A 20,832-nucleotide genomic window follows, 5' to 3' on the forward strand; every position below is an offset into this window, starting at 1 on the left:
AGTTCCCATCATTTCCTTGTGTTTCTGTGTGGAGGAGCCCCAACCTTACTGAATTACAATGTTGTTGTTGCTGTTGTTCAGTCGCTCAACCATGTCTGACTCTTTGTGACCCCATGGACTGCAGCACGCCAGGCCTCCCTGTCCATCACCAACTCCCAGAGCTTGCTCAAACTCATGTCCATTGAGTCGGTAATGACATCCAACCATCTCATCCTCTGTCATCCCCTTCTTCTCCTGCCTTCAATCTTTCCCAGCATCAGTCTTTTCAAATGAGTCAGCTCTTCACATCAGGTGGCCAAAGTATTACAATATGGAGGTAGTTTTTTCATCGCAGGATCTATAATGCTGAGACAATGAACTCCATGAGATTTCCTAGGTCATGGAAGCCAGGGGCTTAAATGAAGTGTAATTATGCAACCTCAAGAGGGAGAAGAAGATAACAGTGATATCTGAGTTACAAAGCAATTTTGTTTGCATGCAGACTTTAAGAAAAGACTGGTCATTTATGATCATCTAACTCTTTAGACACACATTTTCCTAATAATAGGGGCCAGTTTTGAGCTTCAGCTGTGTGCTAGGTTCTTTACAGATGGTCTATTACCTTGAGTCTTTTAAACTATTCAATAGTAGATGTCGTTATCCCTATTTAACAACTCAGGTGCAGAGAAATCAGATGAGTTCCCAAGGTCACCTGGCTATAAGCGGTGATGTTAGGATGCAAACCCAGCCCTAACGGAGAAGCATCATCAATTCCTAGAATATCAGATCAACCCTTTTCACATAAGCTTATTCGTGCGCCTGTTGTAATTTCCGAACTTCACTTCATCCTCTTCTTAAATTTCTACCTAAAACCCTCCAGTTCTTGAATATCTGACTTGGAAAAAAAAAAATCCTCACAAAGTTCTCAAAGACCTCTTGCTGTTTGCCCCCCAGCTACAAGTCATTATCTGTGACCCCCTGTCCTCTGTCTTCCCTTACACTGCACTCCAGCCGCACTGAACCGGCGCCCTGAGGTGTGTTCTCACCTTGGCGGTTATGCACTCGCTGTTTTCTCTACCCAGGAGGCTCCTTCCCTGGAGATCCATGGGCTTGTTCCTCCACCTCCTTCAAGTTTTTCCTTAAATGTAAGCTTCTCACTGAGGTCTTTCCTGAATTCTCCATTTAAATTTGAAGCTGCCTATCACCCTTCATCCCAGTTCCCCGCTTTCTTTTTCTTCGTGATACTTAGCACCACCCAAACTTCTAGGCATCTTAGACGTCTGCTGACTTGTTTTCTCTCTTTCTCCCTCCACCAGTGTATAAATGCAATGGGAGGAGGGGTTTTTGTCTGTCTTTCCCCACGGAAAGACACAGAGCGGAAAATTCTTAAATATTTGATAGATAATCAATAATTTTGAACCAAAGCAATAGATGGGGCAAGAATCGTTGTACATTTCTGTTCCTGGGTTGTTTGTCTTGGCATTGAAGTTCCAGGAAGAATGCTTTTCTTTTTCTGAATTGAAAATGAGAAAAATCTTCATTTTCTGAAAACAAACAAGCACACAGCACGTGAACAACTTGCAAATTCTTGTTGCAAGTCATTCCGCACGAGAGAAAATGAAAGGCGTTTACTTGTGGGCACTGGCAGCCTGGAAGGATCTTAGAGTAGAATATCTAAGTTTAAAATATGCTAATTATTGACTCATGTTATAGAAACATAAACAGTTTATATAAAATGAAGTTGGGACTTCCCTGGAGGTCCAGTGGTTAAGAATCTGTCTTCCGATACAAGGGACGCAGGTTCGGTCCCTGGTCAGGGAACTAAGATTCCCACATGCCACGGGGCAACCAAGCCCGTGCACCACAACTAGAGAGAAGCCTTCATGAAGGCCGCACACCCGCTGGGAAAGACCCCGCATGATGCAACAAAGATCCCACGTGCCTCACCTAAGAGCCAATGCAGCCAAAAACAAACAAACAAACAAAATATATATATTTTAAAATATATATATATATATTTTAAAAATGAAGTTGAACAGATGCCCTCCTTCCTCACTGTGCTTTGGACCATTATTTCTCCTCCTCCTTAAAAATCTATCCTCAACCTTGATTCTTTCTTTTTCGTAAGGTTTTTAAGATAACATTTCTTAACAGTTAACATGTACATAATAGGAAACCAAAAAACACAAGAAGCAAAAAACAAAGTCATTCATAGTCACAAGCAGTTTACCATTGGACATGGCCTTCTAGGTCTCATTTGTGTATTTTCACAACTGAGCATCCATTTTTATGTAATTAAGATCATACAGTTATGGATCATGCTGTTTCACACATCATGAATATTTACCATTTCAAAATCCCAAAGCTATGAGTGTTTTGATAACCAAGAATACATTACACTGACTCAATCTGGAAGGAAAAAACGTAATCTTGCCTTTCTTGGCGACAAAAATTTCGAAGACAAAAAATGGCAGTAGGCCTCTAGATAAACATTGGCGTAACTATGATTAAAATACTACATCTCCTTAATGTTCAATTAAAAATAAGACATAAAGCAACGGATCCAACCTAAACTATAAAGTGTTAGAAAGGAGGTATGTTTCTGCTGAATTATTTAACTATGCACTCCCGTGGTACAGCGGGAGATGCACATACATCAGTGGTTATCAGAATATAAATATGAACACAACCACATACAGCCCTCCCTCTATACTTCCTTCTGCCCCTCAGCTGCCAAACTAAACGAACAAGTCCTGACATACATTTCTCAGTGAAGATTTAATAATTCCAGGTCCAAGATGCTGCCTTTTTAAAAAAATCAATTATAATGAAGGTATTTACAAATTGGTTAATTCATTACTTCTACTTTGTATCATACATTGTTACCTCAGGACATCTAAAAACCCTAGATGTTGCAAAATAATGAACCTTGTCCACAATAAACATAAGTGCTTCACAAAAATGCACATACAGACCGATGCTGCTACTGCAGTTATAACTGAAAACTGTCTTCCAGATAATGGAGATATTAGCCAAGAGCCTGTGCCCTCACCCTTCCTTTACTCCTCCTCCAGAATTTCAGCGACTAAGTACCAGACTACATCCAGCTCCAACCCTACCTTGATTCTTATGCCCTCAGCCATTACCACCCAGATATCTTTTTTGTTGTTACTGGTGAACTGCAGAGTCATCCTATCTCTTCATTGCTTGAGGATCTCAACTCCTGATGCACTGAATCTTCTATCCTCCTTCTCTTGTAATTGCTGATGTAGATCAAGTATCCATGCAGATCTTCTTTCCTATGCCTTGGCCTCTGAGTGAGTCACTTGGTCACTCCAGTAGACGTGCTTACCACTCTGCCTCTCGACTCCCCTTCTGTGGCCATAGGCCTGGCATCACCAAAGATTCCAACCCCCCATAGTCTCAGTCTCAAACATCCTGCTGTCTTTCCACGCGTTTCCTTCTCATACAGTCATTCCTTCAATTCTTTGGTCTGATTAGGAGCTACAGACTATTGAAAAACAGTTTTTCACAACATGTGAGCTTCAAGTTAAGTTTTATTTGGGGCAAAATGAGGACTGCAACCTAGGAGACAGCATCCCAGACAGTTATGAGAAACTGCTCCGAGGAGGTGAGAGGAGGAACTAGGATATATAGAGGTTTTGCAACAAAGGGTATGTAGTCAGGGACACCGACTTTGGGAACACCAAGGATTACTGTTAATTAAGGAAATCAGACATGTCAAGTTAAGGAATTTAGTGCTTTGCTATGTGTGGAAAGATGCAAGTCCAGGCTCACTGAAATCACTCCTTTGACATGCACCTCAGCTGTCTGGGGCCAGTGTCCTGCATTTTCACATTCCAGGTCTCCTCAGGGCTCACTGTGGGGAGTGGCTGAAGTCTGATAGCTGCTAGATGGCAGGTATTCTTCCTTTCTGCGTTCCCGCAGGGTTCACCAGCTCACCGTTCGTGGTGGCTGCAACTGCTGATGACTGTGGCACCCTTTGGGCTTCCCTGGTGGCGCTGGTGGTGAAGAACCCACCTGCCACTGCAGATGTAAGAGACGTAGGTGTGATCCCTGGGTCAGGAAGAGCCCCTGGAGGAGAGCAAGACAACCCACTTCCTATTCTTTCCTGGAGGGTCCCCTGGACAGAGGGGTCTGGAGGGCTACAGTCCATGGGGTCGCAAAGAATCGGACATGACTGAAGTGACTTATCACATGCATGCATGTGACATCCTTTGTTTATTGATATGGCAGGAAACAGCTTCTGTCTTAGCTCAGTCAGTAAAGAATCCGCCTGCAATGCAGGAGACCCAGTTTGATTCCTGGGTCCAGAAGATCCCGTGGAGAAGGAAATGGCAACCCACTTCAATATTCTTGCCTGGAAAATCCCATGGACAGACAAGCCTGGTGGGCTACAGTCCATAGGGTCGCAAGCGTCAGACATGACTTAGTGACTAAACCACCACCATGGTAGGAAATACTCTATTTCTCAAGTCCATTATTAACACCTCACTGTCTTTCACCTCTTTCATATCTTCATTTCTTTCTTATGAAGATTAGTTTCCATCATCTATCATTATAAGCACTGACTTGTATTCATAGCCAACTACCTTGACCCTCTCTCTGTCATCCTTGCCTAGAAAAACTCTACCTTGGTTAAATCCAATTACCCACCTACCATGGGCTGGACTTTTGCAGGTGAGCTTGGCAAGCAGTTTCACTTTAAATCATTCACCCCAAGTAAACCCTAAGTGCTATACAGCAATAACATCCCATTTCCCGAGTTACTCTCCCTCTCCCCCAGATAAACACGCCAGGCCTCCTCCCCTCTCCTCCATTCTCTAGTCCTTCTCTCTCATTCTCATGCCCACGTGATCATCTTGACTTCCATTTCATCTAGAATAAAATCAACCAGAAGAGAATTCCTCATGGTCCCACAGCTACCCATCTTCCTGAATCTATGTCCACATTGTCTGTCTCCTCTCCTGAATTTTAAGCCACCTTTTAATCTTGGGCCCCATGCCCTCTCAGCAATCCAAGGGCTTTCTGTCCAATAGCATCTATATTTTCCTCTTTACTGGATTATCTCCCATCAACATTTAAACATGCTATTGTTTCTCCCATCATAAAACAATATTTCTTGAGCCTATGGATTAAAGGATACCTGAGAGACATATCAGTCAGCTGCAGTTCTTAAATCAATATGGATCCTGACTCCAGTGAGACACTTGCCTTGCCTCTTTTAGAACACTGATTATTTGGTGACTTTAAAGAGTTATTATTATATTTAGGGTTTTTTTTTTAATTTTTAGAAGATACTTTATCTTTTAGGGTTATATATTGAAACACTTATAATTTAAAAATGTCCTTCAAGTTTATGTCTAATTCTGTGTCCTTTTGTAGCAAGATGTGGCAAAAGAGTTGGCTAGAATTCTAAATCCTCTCCCCAATGCCTGTTAAGCTCACTCCAGTTAGGTTTTCACCAAAACTGTTCTTTTCAAGATCACCAGTGACTTCCACAGTTGCTAAATCAAATGGCCAATTCTTAGTTCATGTCTCAGAAGCATTTGACTCGGTTGATGAGTTGATCTTCCTTATAATACTTTGTTCTTCTGGCTTCCAAGACACCACCCCTCCCTTGGTTTCTCTCCACACCTCTGGTTGCTCCTTCCGAGTTTATTTTTCTAGTCCTTCCTCTTCTTCCTGATCCCCTGTTGTCAGAGTGCCCCAGGGCTCCACCTTTGGCCTTCTTTCTATCTCTTTATCCACATCCTTGGTTATCTCATCCACTCTTATGTCTTTGCACACTGCCTGTGATACCTAAATAGAAATCACCAATCCAAACAGCTCCACCAAATTCCAGACTTATATAACACACCACCTACTTGACATGCCACTTGGATGTCCAACAGGCATCTCAAACTTGACCTGTGAAAACTATATGCCAATCATTCCTCCAAACCTGCCTCACCTTCAGCTTTCCTCATCTCGGGCAATGGCACGTCCATCCTTTCAGCTGCAGACCATTAGTAATAGACTCCTTCTTGACCTTCCTCTCATACTCCATATCCAAATCCATCAGAAAATCCCATTGGTTCTACCTTTAAATCTATACAGACTCCAACCGCTCTCAGCACCTCCACGGCCAGCACTCTGGTCCAGGAACCATCCTGTCTATTGTTGGTCTGCTTGTTTCCACCCTTTGCTGCCTTTGGTTTACTTTCAAAGCAGTAGTCAGTTTGAGTCTTTTAAGGTAAGTTAGACTATACCATCCCTCTGAAGGCCTTTGCTCTCTCTCTGATAAGACAGACTCCCCTGGATGGCCTACAAGGCACATGTGACCTGCTCCCCATAACGTCTCTGACTTCTCGCATGCTTCCCACTCTCACGTCCCGCTGTCTCAGCTCCAGCCACACTGGCCTCACCGCTTGTTTAAACAACCCAGGTACACTGTTGCTGCAGGGCCTTTGTACTGACTGGTCTCTCTTCCTGGAATACTCTTTCCCAGATAAAAGTGTGGCGTTCTCCCTCAGCTCCTTCAGACCTTTGCTCAACCAGCGCCTCAGTGAGGCCTTCCCTGACACCCTCTAACTGTGGTCTACCTCTGGGCTCTTCCCTTCCCCTCCTCTGTGTTGCTTTTCCCCATGGTATTGATCATCCTCAGCTAACATACTGTGTGTTTTACTTTTATTTTAAAAAGACTGTTCTTCTCGCCCCCCTAGAATGTAAGCACAAGAAGTGCGATAATTTCTGCATGCTTAGTTTACTGCTATACCTGAGACATAGAAAACAATCAATCGATCCTTATTAAATAAATGCATATCCTATTTTAAAATTCTTTCAAACAAATAATGACAGGCTGTCTTGAACTTAAAGCCTCTAAGACCTTGTTTTCAATCAATTAATTAAACTGCTTTTTAAACAGTCAATTAACCTTCTTTCTGCGCTTAGATGTATTTCCATCTACCAATTTACAGATGTGACTACACGTTCATAAAGAATCTGTGTCTACATGTTGACCTTTAGAGAAGCCCACGTTCATTACAAGCAGACATAAAAGAGACTTGTAATTGCTGCTGAAACACTGGCGAGCCAATTAGTGCTTATTTAACTTGCAATTGAATTCATCCAAGGTTAACTGTGTATTTGATCGTGACAAAACATCTCACACACAAAAAATGGACATTGTTCCAATGTTTGGCAATGCTAGAGCACATAATTGCTAATGAGAAGCAATTTGTTCTTGCTGTGACGTCAAATATCAGTTGGCTTTTTTAATTTTTTCCCCTGGCATCTTTAACATTTGGTGATATTCTTGCCCAGCACATAACCCTGCAGGATTCATTCCCTCCAAACTCAGGTCCTGTTACTTTCATTAGACACTTAACTTGAGAAGGTTCCCATGACCTAGGCCATTAGACTTCAAACTGTCTGCCAGGCTTGGCTCAGCTGCATGCTTTTTGTGAGTAAATACTGGCTAGAGACAAATTCTCTTGAAGCTCAGTGCCCCTCACTTGATGAGCTCTTTGTGGAAAGTGCCAGAGTCAGACAGGGGAGAACAAGGCCCTCCAGCTTGTAGACTTCACTCCGCAGGGCAGCGTTTGCAAAGGAATTGAGGTCCTGTGCCGGCTGACAGCCGCTCTGCATATCCTTCTCACTCCAGGACCAGCTCTTACAGGTTTTACCTGTACCCTGAAGGGCTTATATGAGAAGAGGTACACCACTAGGAAATTCTGGGTTCAAAGTGGTCAAATAAAAATGTAGGCAAATGGGAAGAGATACAGCTTCAAATAAAATGATTCCTACCTTGGTAAGTTAGAGGATTTCCACAGACTAAGGCTCTTTCCCCATCAACTCCAGATTTGGAGGTTGTCCAGTGTGGCTCAGCGCTCAACACGTGTTCATTCTCACCTCCTTTTCATTTCTACATGACAAATGGAAGAGTGATTAAAAGTCAGTGATGATGCATTGAACCGAAGCTTTTATTTTTTCTCCCTCCTGAGATCCCCTTAAGGAACGTGGGAAAGAAAATTTTAATATATAGAAATCCACAAGGACAAAGAGGACAGATGAGGACAGATGGGTGGTCTAGAGAGCTACAGAATTCTGGGGGGGAGGCAGAGAAGAAGGAGGGCAAAGCTTAAAGTGCCCACAGGAAGCCACATTCACAGGCAACTGTCTCACCCTGAAGCACCTCTGAAGGGTGTGTGTGGGGGATTTAGAGGTGATGGACGTAGCAAGAGTGACATATAGGGCTAAAAACAAAAGGGCTAATTTTACGTCTCTGTCTGGAAATGAGAGTTTCCCAGGTGGCTCAGTGGTAAAGAATCCACCTGCCAATGCAGGAGACACTGGTTTGATCCCTGGGTGGGGAAGATGCCCTGGAGGTGGAAATAGCAACCCACTCCAGTATTCTTGCCAGGAAAATTCCATGGACAGATTTACCTGGTGGGCTACAGTCCATGGGGTCACAATGAGTCGGATACGACTGAGCAACTAAACAACAACAATCTGGTAACCATCTACCCTATTTATGCAAAATACCAGCTGCCAAGTACCTCCTCTCTAAGCTGGAGATTTGAAGTACCTTTTCTGAAGAAGTTGAAAAACTAAAACGAAAAAGACCTCCATGTTGGCATTTTAGGGCTCAACAGCAGAATGGCCAGTTCCCTACAAAATTGCCCTAAAGCAAAGTCTATTGGTAGACAAGCTCCTGAGATCAGATTTTCACTGCCTCAGCCTTAAGCATGAATATGACAACAAGGAACACCACTCAAAGAATGCTACTAACCTCAAAGATGGAAACCAAGATAAACAAATGTATGTGCAGGAGGGGTCAGGGGCAGGGATGAGCCCGGAGCAATAAAAGGCATGCGGAGAACAGAAAAGAACATTTCACAAAGCAACAATTAGTGACCTGAGGTTAATCTGAGAAGATGTTTATCCCATAACGATAATGATAATAATAATTAATATTTATTGACAGCATGCTGTGAGCCACTGCTCAAGAAGACAAGGAAACTGAGGGACAAAAAAATTAAGTGGCTGATAGTAAGTTTAGTCCGTGGGGAAACGAAAATGCAAATCCAGATAGTCTGAATTTAAAACCCCTGCTCCTGACTGCTGCGTGTGCTTCTTCAAACATGCTATAAAAAAGGAAGATAAGACAAGAAAGCGCTTTAAAAATGTATTTGACAAATATATATTCAGAGCCTTCTGTCTTCTAAGCACCAGTCTGGGTGCAAAAACTGTAAGTAAACAGAACCAGCAGAGCCCCAGCTCTTGTCAAGCTAAAATTAAAATCTTCAAAGCCAGGCACAAAAAGACAAATACCTCATGATCTGTCTTACCTGTGGACTCTAAAAGAGTGGAATTCATAGTAACAGAGTAAAATGGTGGTTCCCAGGGGCTGGGGGATAGGAAAATAAGAAAACGTTGGTCAAAAGGTACAAAGCCTAAGTTCTGACAGTCTCAGGCACAGCCTTGTTGTTGTTCACTCCCTGAATTGCATCTGACTCTTTGACTCAATGGACTGTAACATGCAGGATCCTCTGTCCTCCACTGTCTCCTGGAGTTTGCTCAAACTCATGTCCATTGAGTTGAGATGCCATCCAACCATCTCATCCTCTGCCACCCCCTCCTCCTTTTGCCTTCAATCTTTCCCAGCATCAGGGTCTTTTCTAATGAGTCGGTTCTTCACATCAGGTGGCCAAAGTATTGGAGCTTCTGCTTCAGCAACAGTCCTTCCCAAGAGGGTTGACTTTTTTTAGGATTGAATGGTTTGATCTCCTTGCAGTCCAAGGGACTCTCAAGAGTCTTGTCCAGCACCACAATTTGAAAGCATCAATTCTATGGTGCTCAGCCTTCTTTATGGTCCAACTCTCACATCCCTACACAACTACTGGAAAAACCATAGCTTTTTTGGACCTTTATATGTACCTTTGTTGGCAAAATGATGTCTCTGCTTTTTAATATACTGTCTAGGTTTGTCATAGCTTTCCTTCCAAGAAGCAAGCATCTTTTAATTTCATGGCTGCAGTCACCATCCACAGTGATTTTAAAGCCCAAGAAAAAAAAAATCTTTCACTGTTTCCACTTTTTCCCCTTCTATTTGCCATGAAATGATGGGACCAGATGCCATGATCTTAGTGTTTTGAATGTTGAGTTTCAAGCCAGCTCTTTCACTCTCCTCCTTGACTCTCATCAAGAGGCTCTTTAGTTCCTCTTCATTTTCTGCCATCAGAGTGGTATTATCTGCATATCTGAGGTTGTTGGCATTTCTCCTGCAATCTTGATTCTATCGTGTGATTCATCCAGCCTAGTATTTCACATGATGAATATGGTTAATAATACTACATAGCATATTTGAAATTTGCTCAGAGAGTAGATATAAAGTGTTCTCACCACACACAAAAAATTACATCTAGTAAGGTGATGGATATGTTAATTATCTTGATTGTGGTAATCATTTCACAATGTATACACATATCAAAACATCACTTTGTATACCATAAATATATATTATTTTTATTGGTAAATTATTACCTCAGTAAAGCTGTAAACTTTATAAATTAATTAATTTTAAAAATTCAATAGAAGACATAGAAGATATATATAGTCAAGAATTTTACCAAAAGATTCAATAAATTCATGTAATTCAGACCTAAACTAAAGTGGTAGTGATAAGAACCATGACTCTGCAGACATATAAACAGCTGACCTGACATCTGATTTGGGCTCTAGCTCAATTGCATTTTACTGTAAATATTCATGGCATGAATATTTTTTTTTCCATTTATGTTCCTTTTTAAATTATTTGATGCTATACTGTGCAGTATTTTATGGAACATAGTGTATAACTTTACATAGTCACATCTTTCACTATTTCTGCCATAATTTGTAAATTGGACACAATGCCTAAAAAGGCTTTCATGTGTGTATATATATATACACACACATATATCCCCTTCCTCTTGGACTCTCTCCCACCCCTCCTCAGTTCAGTTTAGTTCAGTCACTGAGTCGTGTCTAACTCTTTGTGACCCCAATGACTGCAGCATGCCAGGCCTCCCTGTCCATCACCAACTCCCGGAGTTTACCCAAACTCATGTCAATTGAGTCAGTGATGCCATCCAACCATCTCACCCTCTGTCATCCCCTTCTCCTCCCACCTTCAATCTCTCCCACCCCTCCAGGTCATCACAGAGCACCAAGCTGAGCTCCCTATGCTTTACAGTGGTCCCCAGTAGCTATCTTTTTCACAGGAGTGTATATACATGATAGCGTATGTATGTGGCATGAATATTGAGCAAGGACAAGAGAGAATCCACAAGGACGCAAGTCCTGGAAGATGGTAGTTGGTAGGCAGGAAATAAAGAAATGCCAGTAGGCTTAAAGGGAAGAATCATTCCATCCCTTTGAGAGGAGAGGCGATGCTGCGTCCATTGAGAAGTGTAAGGAGCTCCTCCCTTCCTCCTTGTGATCTCTAGATCTCTGCAGGAGAACTGAAACTGTTTCTCAAAGGGTGAGGGGCCGCAGCTGTTCCCCTTGCTTGACTCTGGAAGGGCTGAAGGAGCAGGCATGAAGTGGCTTGCATCAGGAGAGTGCAGCATCTTGGGGCACTCTCGGAGCAGCAGGCTTAATGGATGCTTAGAGAGATGTCGAGTGGCCCCTGCCCATGGGGAGGGAGATGGCTCCAGATCGATCCTAGTATTAAGTGGATCCAGTTTGGGCTGCAAATGGCTTTGGCCCTTGAGATGAGGTTGGAGAGGAGAGAAAGGCCGCGGATCAGCAGGGCGCTGGCAAGCATGGGAGGAAGGGTAGATGTGATTCACGGTATGTTAGGAAGTCACTGCAGGAACCCAACCTTGCTTCACTCATATGTGACGACTCCCCTGGCTGCTGTGTGGAGAGTGGATTGGAGGCAAGTAACTGACAAGACCGCTATAGGAGCAAGAGATGCTATTAGCTCAAACCATGAGGTTCAGAATCTCCTGCCCTTGAATCTACCAATTCTCCTGGAATGGCCTCTCTCCAGATGATCTCTCTCATAAGTAAGCCACCATTTTGTGAGAAGCTCAAACCACTGGGAGAAGCCACATCTGCAATCTCAGCTGAATGCAGGGTTGAGCCGTCTCAGCCCTGACACCAGAACATGCAAGTGAAGCAGTGTGATTGAGCCCCCAGCCACTGAGCCGCCCTAACCACCGAGTCTGCCCAGCGGAGCCCCAGACAGCAGGAATAGACACAAACCATCCTTTCCACACCCTGTTCTAAATCCTGGCCCATAAAAGCTATGCTTATAATACAAAATGGTTTGATACCACTTAGTTTGGCGGTATTTTTGTCATGCAGTAACTGGAACGGTTATTAAAGTGGTTCCTTAAGAAATATCTTTTAAAATGCAGACACATTCCTTGGAAGGATAAACACCTTCAGATGAACACTCACAACCAGTGTATCCAACAGACAGCAAAGCAGAGAAAGGGAGCCAAGAGACGCTCTCTTGTTTCACTGACAGAAAAGAGACACATAAGTGGCTTCCAGAAAACTGGAGGCAGAAAGGTGGCCACACCACAAAGACAGCACAGTTAAAAGAGAAAGGTATGCGTCAACAGGACAGGCAGGAGAGCAAAGTCCAACTGCATTTCCCTCACAGCTGTGCTTCATTCCTCAACTCTTTCACTGGCTAGGAAGTTATTCATATATGCCTGTTTTCCAAAGGCACTTGCTTAATGTTAAAAATCACCTGGAGGTCATAAAGCAACAAGCACAAAGAGCAATTGTTACCCACCCCAGGGAAGTTTGGGAAATGCCAAAATATGGATTTTTAAATTTTTAAAACTATTTATTTAGCTGGGCCAGGTCTTAGTGGTGGCACATGGGATTTTCGCTGCATCATGAGGAACTTCTGTGGAGGTGCACAGGCTCTCTAGTGGTGGGGCACGGCTCTGGAACGCATGGGCTCAGAAGCTGCAACGCGAGGGCTTAGCTGCCCCATTCCATGTGGGATCAGTTTCCCAACAAGGGATTGAACCTGCATCCCCTGCATTGCAAGGTGGATTCTTAACCACTGGGCCATCAGGGAAGTCCCAGAAATATGAAAATTTTAAATTAAATATAAAACAAAATGGTAAACATGATACTCTCCCCCAAGAATCACAGTTCCACAGTGAATAGAGTTAACATGCAAACCTCATGTTAATAAAACTCAAGTAGCAAATTCTCCCCTTCATGGATCACAGCTCTCTGGTGGCAAAGAGGCTTGGATAGCTCAATGAAAGTATGAGCCATGCCTTGCAGGGTCACCCAAGACAGACACGTCATGGTGGAGAGTTCTGACAAAACATGGTCCCTCCTCAAGGAGGGAATGGCAAATCACTCCAATATTCTTGCCTCGAGAACCCCATGAACAGTATGAAAAGGCAAAAAAGATATGACCCCAGAAGATGAGCCCCCCAGGTTGGAAGACGTCCAACATGCTACTGGGGAAGAGAAGAGAAATAGCACCATAGAGAAGGCTGAGCGCCAGAGAATTTGTGCTTTCAAAATGTAGTGCTGCAGAAGACTCTTGAGAGTCCCTTGGACTGGGAAGAGGTCAAACCAATCATTCTTAAAGAAAATCAACCCTGAATATTTATTGGAAGGATTGTTGCTGAAGCTGAAGCGCCAGTATTTTGGCCACCTGATGCGAAGAGCCAACTCATTGGAAAAGGCCCTGATGCTGGGAAAGATTGAAGGCAGGAGAAGGGGGTGACAGAGGATGAGGTGGTTGAATAGCATCACCAATTCAATGGACATAAGTTTGAGCAAACTCCTGGAGACATGAAGGACAAGGAAGACTGGCATGCCATAGTCCATGGTCACAGAGTCAGATAACAACGTAGCAACTGAATAACAACAGCAAGTTCTAGCAGCCTTGAACCTTGAGAATGTAAATCCCAGCAAAGTTCAGTTACAGTGATGTGGAGGAAGAAGTTGTAAATATTGGAATTCATTTGCTAATCAGTTTAATATTCCATGCTAATTATATGGCATATAAAAATATGAGTATAAAAAGGATATGTAATGAACATTGATAAAATATAAAATAAGAGAGGCATTAGGTTAAATATTTGTGGTTTATTCAAGCCATTATTCAATGCAAGTAAAAAATGGTGGAGCAAGATACATAAGCTAGACTCTTGAACAGAGAAAAGAGCAGAAAATGTCTAAAAGCCATGAATTAATGCTACCTTAGTAACTAACGCTAATGTCTACACTCTCCCAGCTTCACTATCTCCCCCACTGTTTTTGGAAGTACCTTGAATCTCATTTCAGATTGTTAATATAAACAGTAGATCTTCCCTGTAGCTCATATGGTAAAGAAACTGTCTGCAATGCAGGAGACCCGGGTTTGATCCCTGGGTCCAGTATTCTTGCCTGCAGAATCCCATGGACAGAGGAGCCTGTCGGGGTACAGTTTGTGGGGTCACAAAGAGTTGGACATGACTGAGCGACTAACACTACTTCTACTGAGTCTCATTTCAGATTGTTAATATAAACACTAGAGTTTTCTTTCCAGGAATACATTTAGAATCTTGTAAAGAATGGTGAGATTGACCTGTCATGAATTTACCATGTAACTGGTTATGACTCCTAAGCTCTGTATCATTAGAAGATTTTCATGATACTGGTATTGATCCAGATCAACAAGTAATTTATCAGTCCCCAAACCCTAGTCCCCACAGAGACTGGGAGCAACAGGCCCTTTGAGCCTGTTCAGATTTATTCTCTTGCCTCCTGAGATCCTTTAGTAGTTATATGGTGTAGTTTTCCAGAGTAAAATTGACAACTGTCTCTGATTCCAAGAGGTTGTGTGTGTTGCAATGGGTAAAACAAAATGTCTGATGTACTATTTATTATTTTTATTGATACTGGAGTTCTAAGCAATAAACATGAGAGTCCCAGGAATAAAGACGTGGATGTAGAGAACAGACTTGTGGACACAGCGGGGGTGGGAGAGAGTGGAACGAACTCAGGAGTAGCACAGAAACATATGCACACATATACATATATATATATACACATATATACACATATACATTACTTTCCCAACAGAGGTCTGGATAGTCAAGGCTATGGGTTTTCCAGTAGTCTTGTATAGATGTGAGAGTTGGACTATAAAGAAAGCTGAGTGCCAAAGAATTGATGCTTTTGAACTGTGGTGTTGAAGAAGACTCTTGAGAGTCCCTTGGACTGCAAGGAGATCCAACTAGTCCATCTTAAAGGAAATCAGTCCTGAATAGTCATTGAAAGGACTGAAGCTGAAGCTTCAATACTTTGGCCACCTGATGAGAAGAACTGACTCATTTAAAAAGACCCTGATGCTGGGAAAGACTGAAGGCGGGAGGAGAAGGGGACGACAGAGGTTGATGAGATGGTTGGATGGCATTACTGACTCGATGGACAGGAGTTTGAGTAAGCTCCAGGAGTTGGTGATGGACAGGGAGGCCTGGCATGCTGCAGTTCATAGGGTCACAAAGAATCGGACATGACTGAGCGACTGAACTGAACTGATATACACTACCATGTGTAAAATAGATAGCTAGTGGGAAGCTGCCATATAGCACAGGGAGCTCAGCTCGGTGCTCTGTGATGACCTAGAAGGGTAGGGTGGGGATGGGGTGGGTGGGAGGGAAGCTAAAGAAGGAGGGGATATATGTTTATGTATACATATAGCTGATTCACCTTGTTGTAAAGCAGAAGTTAATACAGCACTGTAAAGCACTTATACTCCCATCTAAAAGTTTATTAAAAAGGGGAGTCCCTGGTAGCATATCAACTTAGAAGCATATTATCCCTCCTTAGACCAGTGGCTGTGTGTAATATCTCAGAGGGCATGTTCAGTAGAAGGCATCATGTCATCTCCCTGTGAATCTCAGACCTGTCTGAATTCTAAAAGGTCCTGGTTGCTCGCCCTCTGATCACTGTTGTCTCCCTCTCAGGGACATCTCTTATACCAGTGTCACTGCCCTACCATCCAAAGGCCTGGAACACCTGAAGGAACTGATAGCAAGAAACACTTGGACTCTAAAGAAACTTCCTCTTTCCTTGAGTTTCCTTCACCTCACACGGGCTGACCTTTCTTATCCGAGCCACTGCTGTGCTTTTAAGAATCAGAAGAAAATCAGAGGGTAAGTGGCAGTGTTTGGATTAAGTAACAAAAGGTTTTGGTGGAAGTTGAATTGATATCTGGGTATGAGGAAGAAGTTATGTTGTTTGCAAAACAGGTGGAGAAGAATTTGGAAGCGTCCGTAAGAAACATGAAGTCCATGCGACACAATGACTCTGCAGACCAAAAGTGTTTATAGATAAGAAATAAGGCTTGTATCTCTGGATCAAAGCAGAAGAGGGGAGGATTTTAGGCAGTGATGCAGGAGAGACAGGAATGATTTCTCATGAACCTCCAAACAAGGTAGAACAGGCAGTCCACTGCAGATTTTAAACACCACTACATAGACGAATCTGTTCAGCAGCTGAAGCCATCTAAAAAATCTCTTTGGGATCAATCTGGTGGGCTAGTGAAACACTAAAGCTTACTTCTGTAAGCATTCCTGCACAATAGTGTCCCTTTATTCATCTGTTCAGTAAACATTTATTGAGCACCTGTTGTATGCCCGGCACTGTCCTACCCACAGCAATGAATAGGACAGACCAGAGCCGTCTTGCATTTTGTTTACATTCTAGTATGGAAGTCAGAAAAGAAACAGGCAAACAAGTAAGATCTCAGATAGTGCTATGAGGGTGATGAGCACAAGCGGCAGACAGTTTATTAAAGAAGAGGAAGAAAGGCTCTTCTGAGGAAAGACAATTTGAGTTGTCTCTCACTCTCCCATTCTATACAATAATAAACCAATACTCACAGACCTTCCCAAGGTGAAATAACCAGGAAATAGTAGAATCAGGTCCTAACCTAGGCAGACTGGCTCTAGTATCCATGATTTTTTTTATTTTTTTAAATCACTGCTGCTCTTGAACTGGTTGCAGAAGAGCAATAAGGACAGAATGCCAGTGGGTCATACTTGGGGAGGGACAGTAACAGGAAATGGTGCAGGAGAGACAGGTCTGACCGGATCCTGTAGAATCCTGTGTATCACACTATGTAGTCTGCACATTTTGCTAAGTGTGGTGGGGACCATTAGTGGGTTTCCAACAAGTGGTGACTTTCTATCCACTGCCTTGCAGAATCCTTCAGTCTTTAATGTGTAATGAGAGCAGTATTCGGGGCCTGCGCCAGAGAAAATCCGCGAGTGCTCTGAATGGTCCCTTCTACCAGGAATATGAGGATCTGGGTGATGGCAGCGCCGGGTACAAGGAGAACTCCAAGTTCCAAGACACCCACAGCAACTCTCATTACTATGTCTTCTTTGAGGAGCAAGAAGATGAGATCATCGGTTTTGGCCAAGAGCTCAAAAACCCCCAGGAGGAGACCCTGCAGGCCTTTGACAGCCATTACGACTATACCGTGTGCGGGGGGAGTGAGGACATGGTGTGTACCCCCAAGTCGGATGAGTTCAACCCCTGTGAGGACATCATGGGCTACAAGTTCCTGAGAATCGTGGTGTGGTTTGTGAGTCTGCTGGCTCTCCTGGGCAACGTCTTCGTCCTGGTCATCCTCCTCACGAGCCACTACAAGCTGACCGTCCCACGCTTCCTCATGTGCAACCTGGCCTTCGCAGACTTCTGCATGGGGTTGTATCTGCTCCTCATCGCCTCCGTAGACCTGTACACTCAGTCTGAGTACTACAACCATGCCATTGACTGGCAGACAGGCCCTGGCTGCAACACAGCTGGCTTCTTCACCGTCTTTGCCAGCGAGTTGTCCGTGTACACGCTGACGGTCATCACCTTGGAGCGCTGGTACGCCATCACCTTCGCCATGCACCTGGACCGCAAGATCCGCCTCTGGCACGCCTACGTCATCATGCTGGGGGGCTGGGTTTGCTGCTTCCTGCTCGCCCTGCTCCCTTTGGTGGGAATAAGCAGCTATGCCAAGGTCAGCATCTGCCTGCCCATGGACACCGAGACTCCTCTTGCCCTGGCGTACATTATCCTCGTTCTGTTACTCAACATTGTTGCCTTTATCATCGTCTGTGCCTGTTATGTGAAGATCTACATCACAGTCCGAAATCCCCACTACAACCCGGGGGACAAAGATACTAGAATTGCCAAAAGGATGGCTGTGTTGATCTTCACTGACTTCATGTGCATGGCCCCAATCTCTTTCTACGCTCTGTCGGCCCTTATGAACAAGCCTCTCATCACCGTCACCAATTCCAAAATCTTGCTGGTCCTCTTCTACCCACTTAACTCCTGTGCCAATCCATTCCTCTATGCCATTTTCACCAAAGCCTTCCAGAGGGATGTGTTTATGCTGCTCAGCAAGTTTGGCATCTGTAAACGCCAGGCTCAGGCATACCGGGGTCAGAGAGTTTCTCCAAAGAATAGCACTGGTATTCGGGTCCAAAAGGTTCCTCCAGATGTGAGGCAGAGTCTCCCCAATGTGCAGGATGACTATGAACTGCTTGAAAACTCTCATCTAACCCCAAAGCAGCAGGACCAAACCTCAAAAGAGTATAAGCAAACAGTTTTGTAAGTGGTACAAGGACTTAGGCTGGTTTTTTGAGCATCATTCCAACCATCGACACAACACGTGGCTGATCTAATCTGTAGATAATGTTCATGTCTGGAGAAGGACTAGCAGTAACCTAATCATTGCCTCCAAGAAGGAAGAGAGGCAACCGGCGTGTCTGAATTCCAGGTGATATCACAGTAATCCATACTTCCTGGAAGATTTACTGGATGTTAAGTGCAGCGATGACACTGTGTAAAATGCTTAATACATATCAACTGAGCCATGTTGACATTGCGCTTTCTCACTTTTATATAGCATTTCATACTAAAGATTTAGCAAATGGCAAATGCTATTAACTTGGTTGGTGACCACAAGATAAAACTGACTCCGTGTTGGTTCAGTTCAATTTCACACTCACTGATACAACCCAAGAGAGTTTGATTTCCACGAAACTGAAACGTCCAAGAGGACATCATACAAGGAACAGCCGTTTTGACACATGAAGGGGAGGAGAAGGCTTTGTTTTTTTTTTCTGACTCTGAAACGTAGTCATCTCTTCACAAGACTCTACCTGACAGGAACCAACTGTTGCCTGGGAAAACTGGCAAGATTTCAGCTGTTGTGGCTGAGCAAACTAAGAAGTGCTTTTCTTGGCCAGTCTTCTGGCATTAAAAACATGCATTCTAGAAAGTATTTCTAAATGGCAAGTGGGAATTATGAGCTGGGCATTCTAGATCACTCGCTTATTAATAAAGCAGGCTGGACATCCGTTTACTGTTGGACCTTGGCCAAGTTACTGGGCCTCTGCAGTCTGTAGAAATGAAGGAGCTTAATGGCCTCTTTCAGTTTTAAAACTCCATGGATAACCCTCCCCCTCAAAACGTAGGTTGCCATGAGGAAGAGAGAGAAAAACAATAAGGAAGCAGAATCTGTTTTTCCCATCTTTCTGCACTGCCATCTCCTTCTCTTTGGAGCCTAGACATGTGACCCAGGAAATGTTTTCTTTGTTTCATTTTTTGGTTATGATCTGAACCAGAAATTCTAGTAAATGACCAACATATCAAGCTGGCTCTGAATCACTCATCTAATTCCTAGACCTACACAGCTATCATTATCAGGCCAAAAGCAGGCGGATACACACAGTATAATAAATAAATAACATAAAAGATGGTTTTTGCAAATGCTGGTTAGTTACTACTTCACTGTGAAAATTCACTTGAAACATTTAACTTGTCTTCGGGGATTGGCTAAGTAAAGAAATACGATACAACACTAAAACAATCAAGAGAGGTTTCTTCTCTCGGAAACTGTCAGCTTTTTCCAATCTTGTTGACCACTGGACATTAAAGTCTGTATTCCCCAACAGTGCTCCATTACTTAATATGGACAGGATTCTTATCACAGATGTATATTCTCCAGGTTATCTGTCAAGACGGCCCCTTAATTTCATTCTAAGCAGAGACAGCATTTGCTTCTCAGTGCTCATGAAGCACACTATGGATTAAAACCACAGCATGAATTAAAATCTTTTGTTAAGTCTGTGGAGCAGGGTTGGTGGGCCCAATGGGCCCCCAGAGATGGTGACCCTGACTCACCTGGAATCTCTCAATAGCCATACACATTCCTGATTATCATTGAGATGTGGATTAGACATTTCAGTAGAAATGATATACACACCTAAAGTCATGACTTATTCACAAGTTAATTGTAACTAATGAAATTAAACAAATGTGTTACCTTTGACATGTGCTTTTCATCTGTGACATTTTGAAATATCACATTCTGATAATGTTTTACCTTGAGTAGTTGAAATAATACATTCCTAGAAAAAGTAACTTCTACAGATTTGTTGCTAAAGTTTGCATTTGTGACATGAAGTAAATTTTCTTCCTGTGTGCTGAGTCCTAAAGTATTGCTTTTTATAATCTGTGAGCTAAAACTAAAGACAGGAAAAAATTGGCTAATAAATCTGTCAGGCGAGTGTATGCTCCTCGGTTCTGTCTCGTCACAACAAAGATTTGGAGTGACGGACATTAAAGCCCTCGGCGCATCACAGCTCTCGGGTCTTGGACAAATGTGTTATAGCTCTTAGACGAATCAGTGTTACAGCTCTATTTTATTTAGAAGATAGCAGGAGAATCCATCCTCAAAGCGTGAGGGCATGCCAACCCAAAGATGCAAAAAGAAGAGTGGAGGAGCACGCCAGCGTGTGGGGAAGAGAGCGAGCCCTTTGG

The 20,832-nt window shown here is 43.2% G+C and overlaps 1 protein-coding gene across 2 annotated transcripts in view; it reads left to right on the forward strand.

The window, feature by feature from the left end:
* The window catches only part of TSHR (thyroid stimulating hormone receptor), a 153,774-nt gene extending 133,284 nt beyond the window's left edge, over positions 1-20,490 (forward strand). For both annotated transcript variants that reach the window (XM_055538815.1, XM_055538816.1), the window contains 2 exons: positions 15,969-16,157; positions 17,209-20,490. In XM_055538815.1, the coding sequence (XP_055394790.1) occupies positions 15,969-16,157; positions 17,209-18,619 (1,600 nt within the window). In that variant the 3' untranslated portion in view covers positions 18,620-20,490. The remainder of the gene's footprint in view (positions 1-15,968; positions 16,158-17,208) is intronic.
* Positions 20,491-20,832: the final 342 nt, after the last annotated feature.

Source organism: Bubalus kerabau, chromosome 10 (genome assembly GCF_029407905.1).
Source record: "Bubalus kerabau isolate K-KA32 ecotype Philippines breed swamp buffalo chromosome 10, PCC_UOA_SB_1v2, whole genome shotgun sequence".
Lineage (NCBI taxonomy): Eukaryota > Metazoa > Chordata > Mammalia > Artiodactyla > Bovidae > Bubalus > Bubalus kerabau.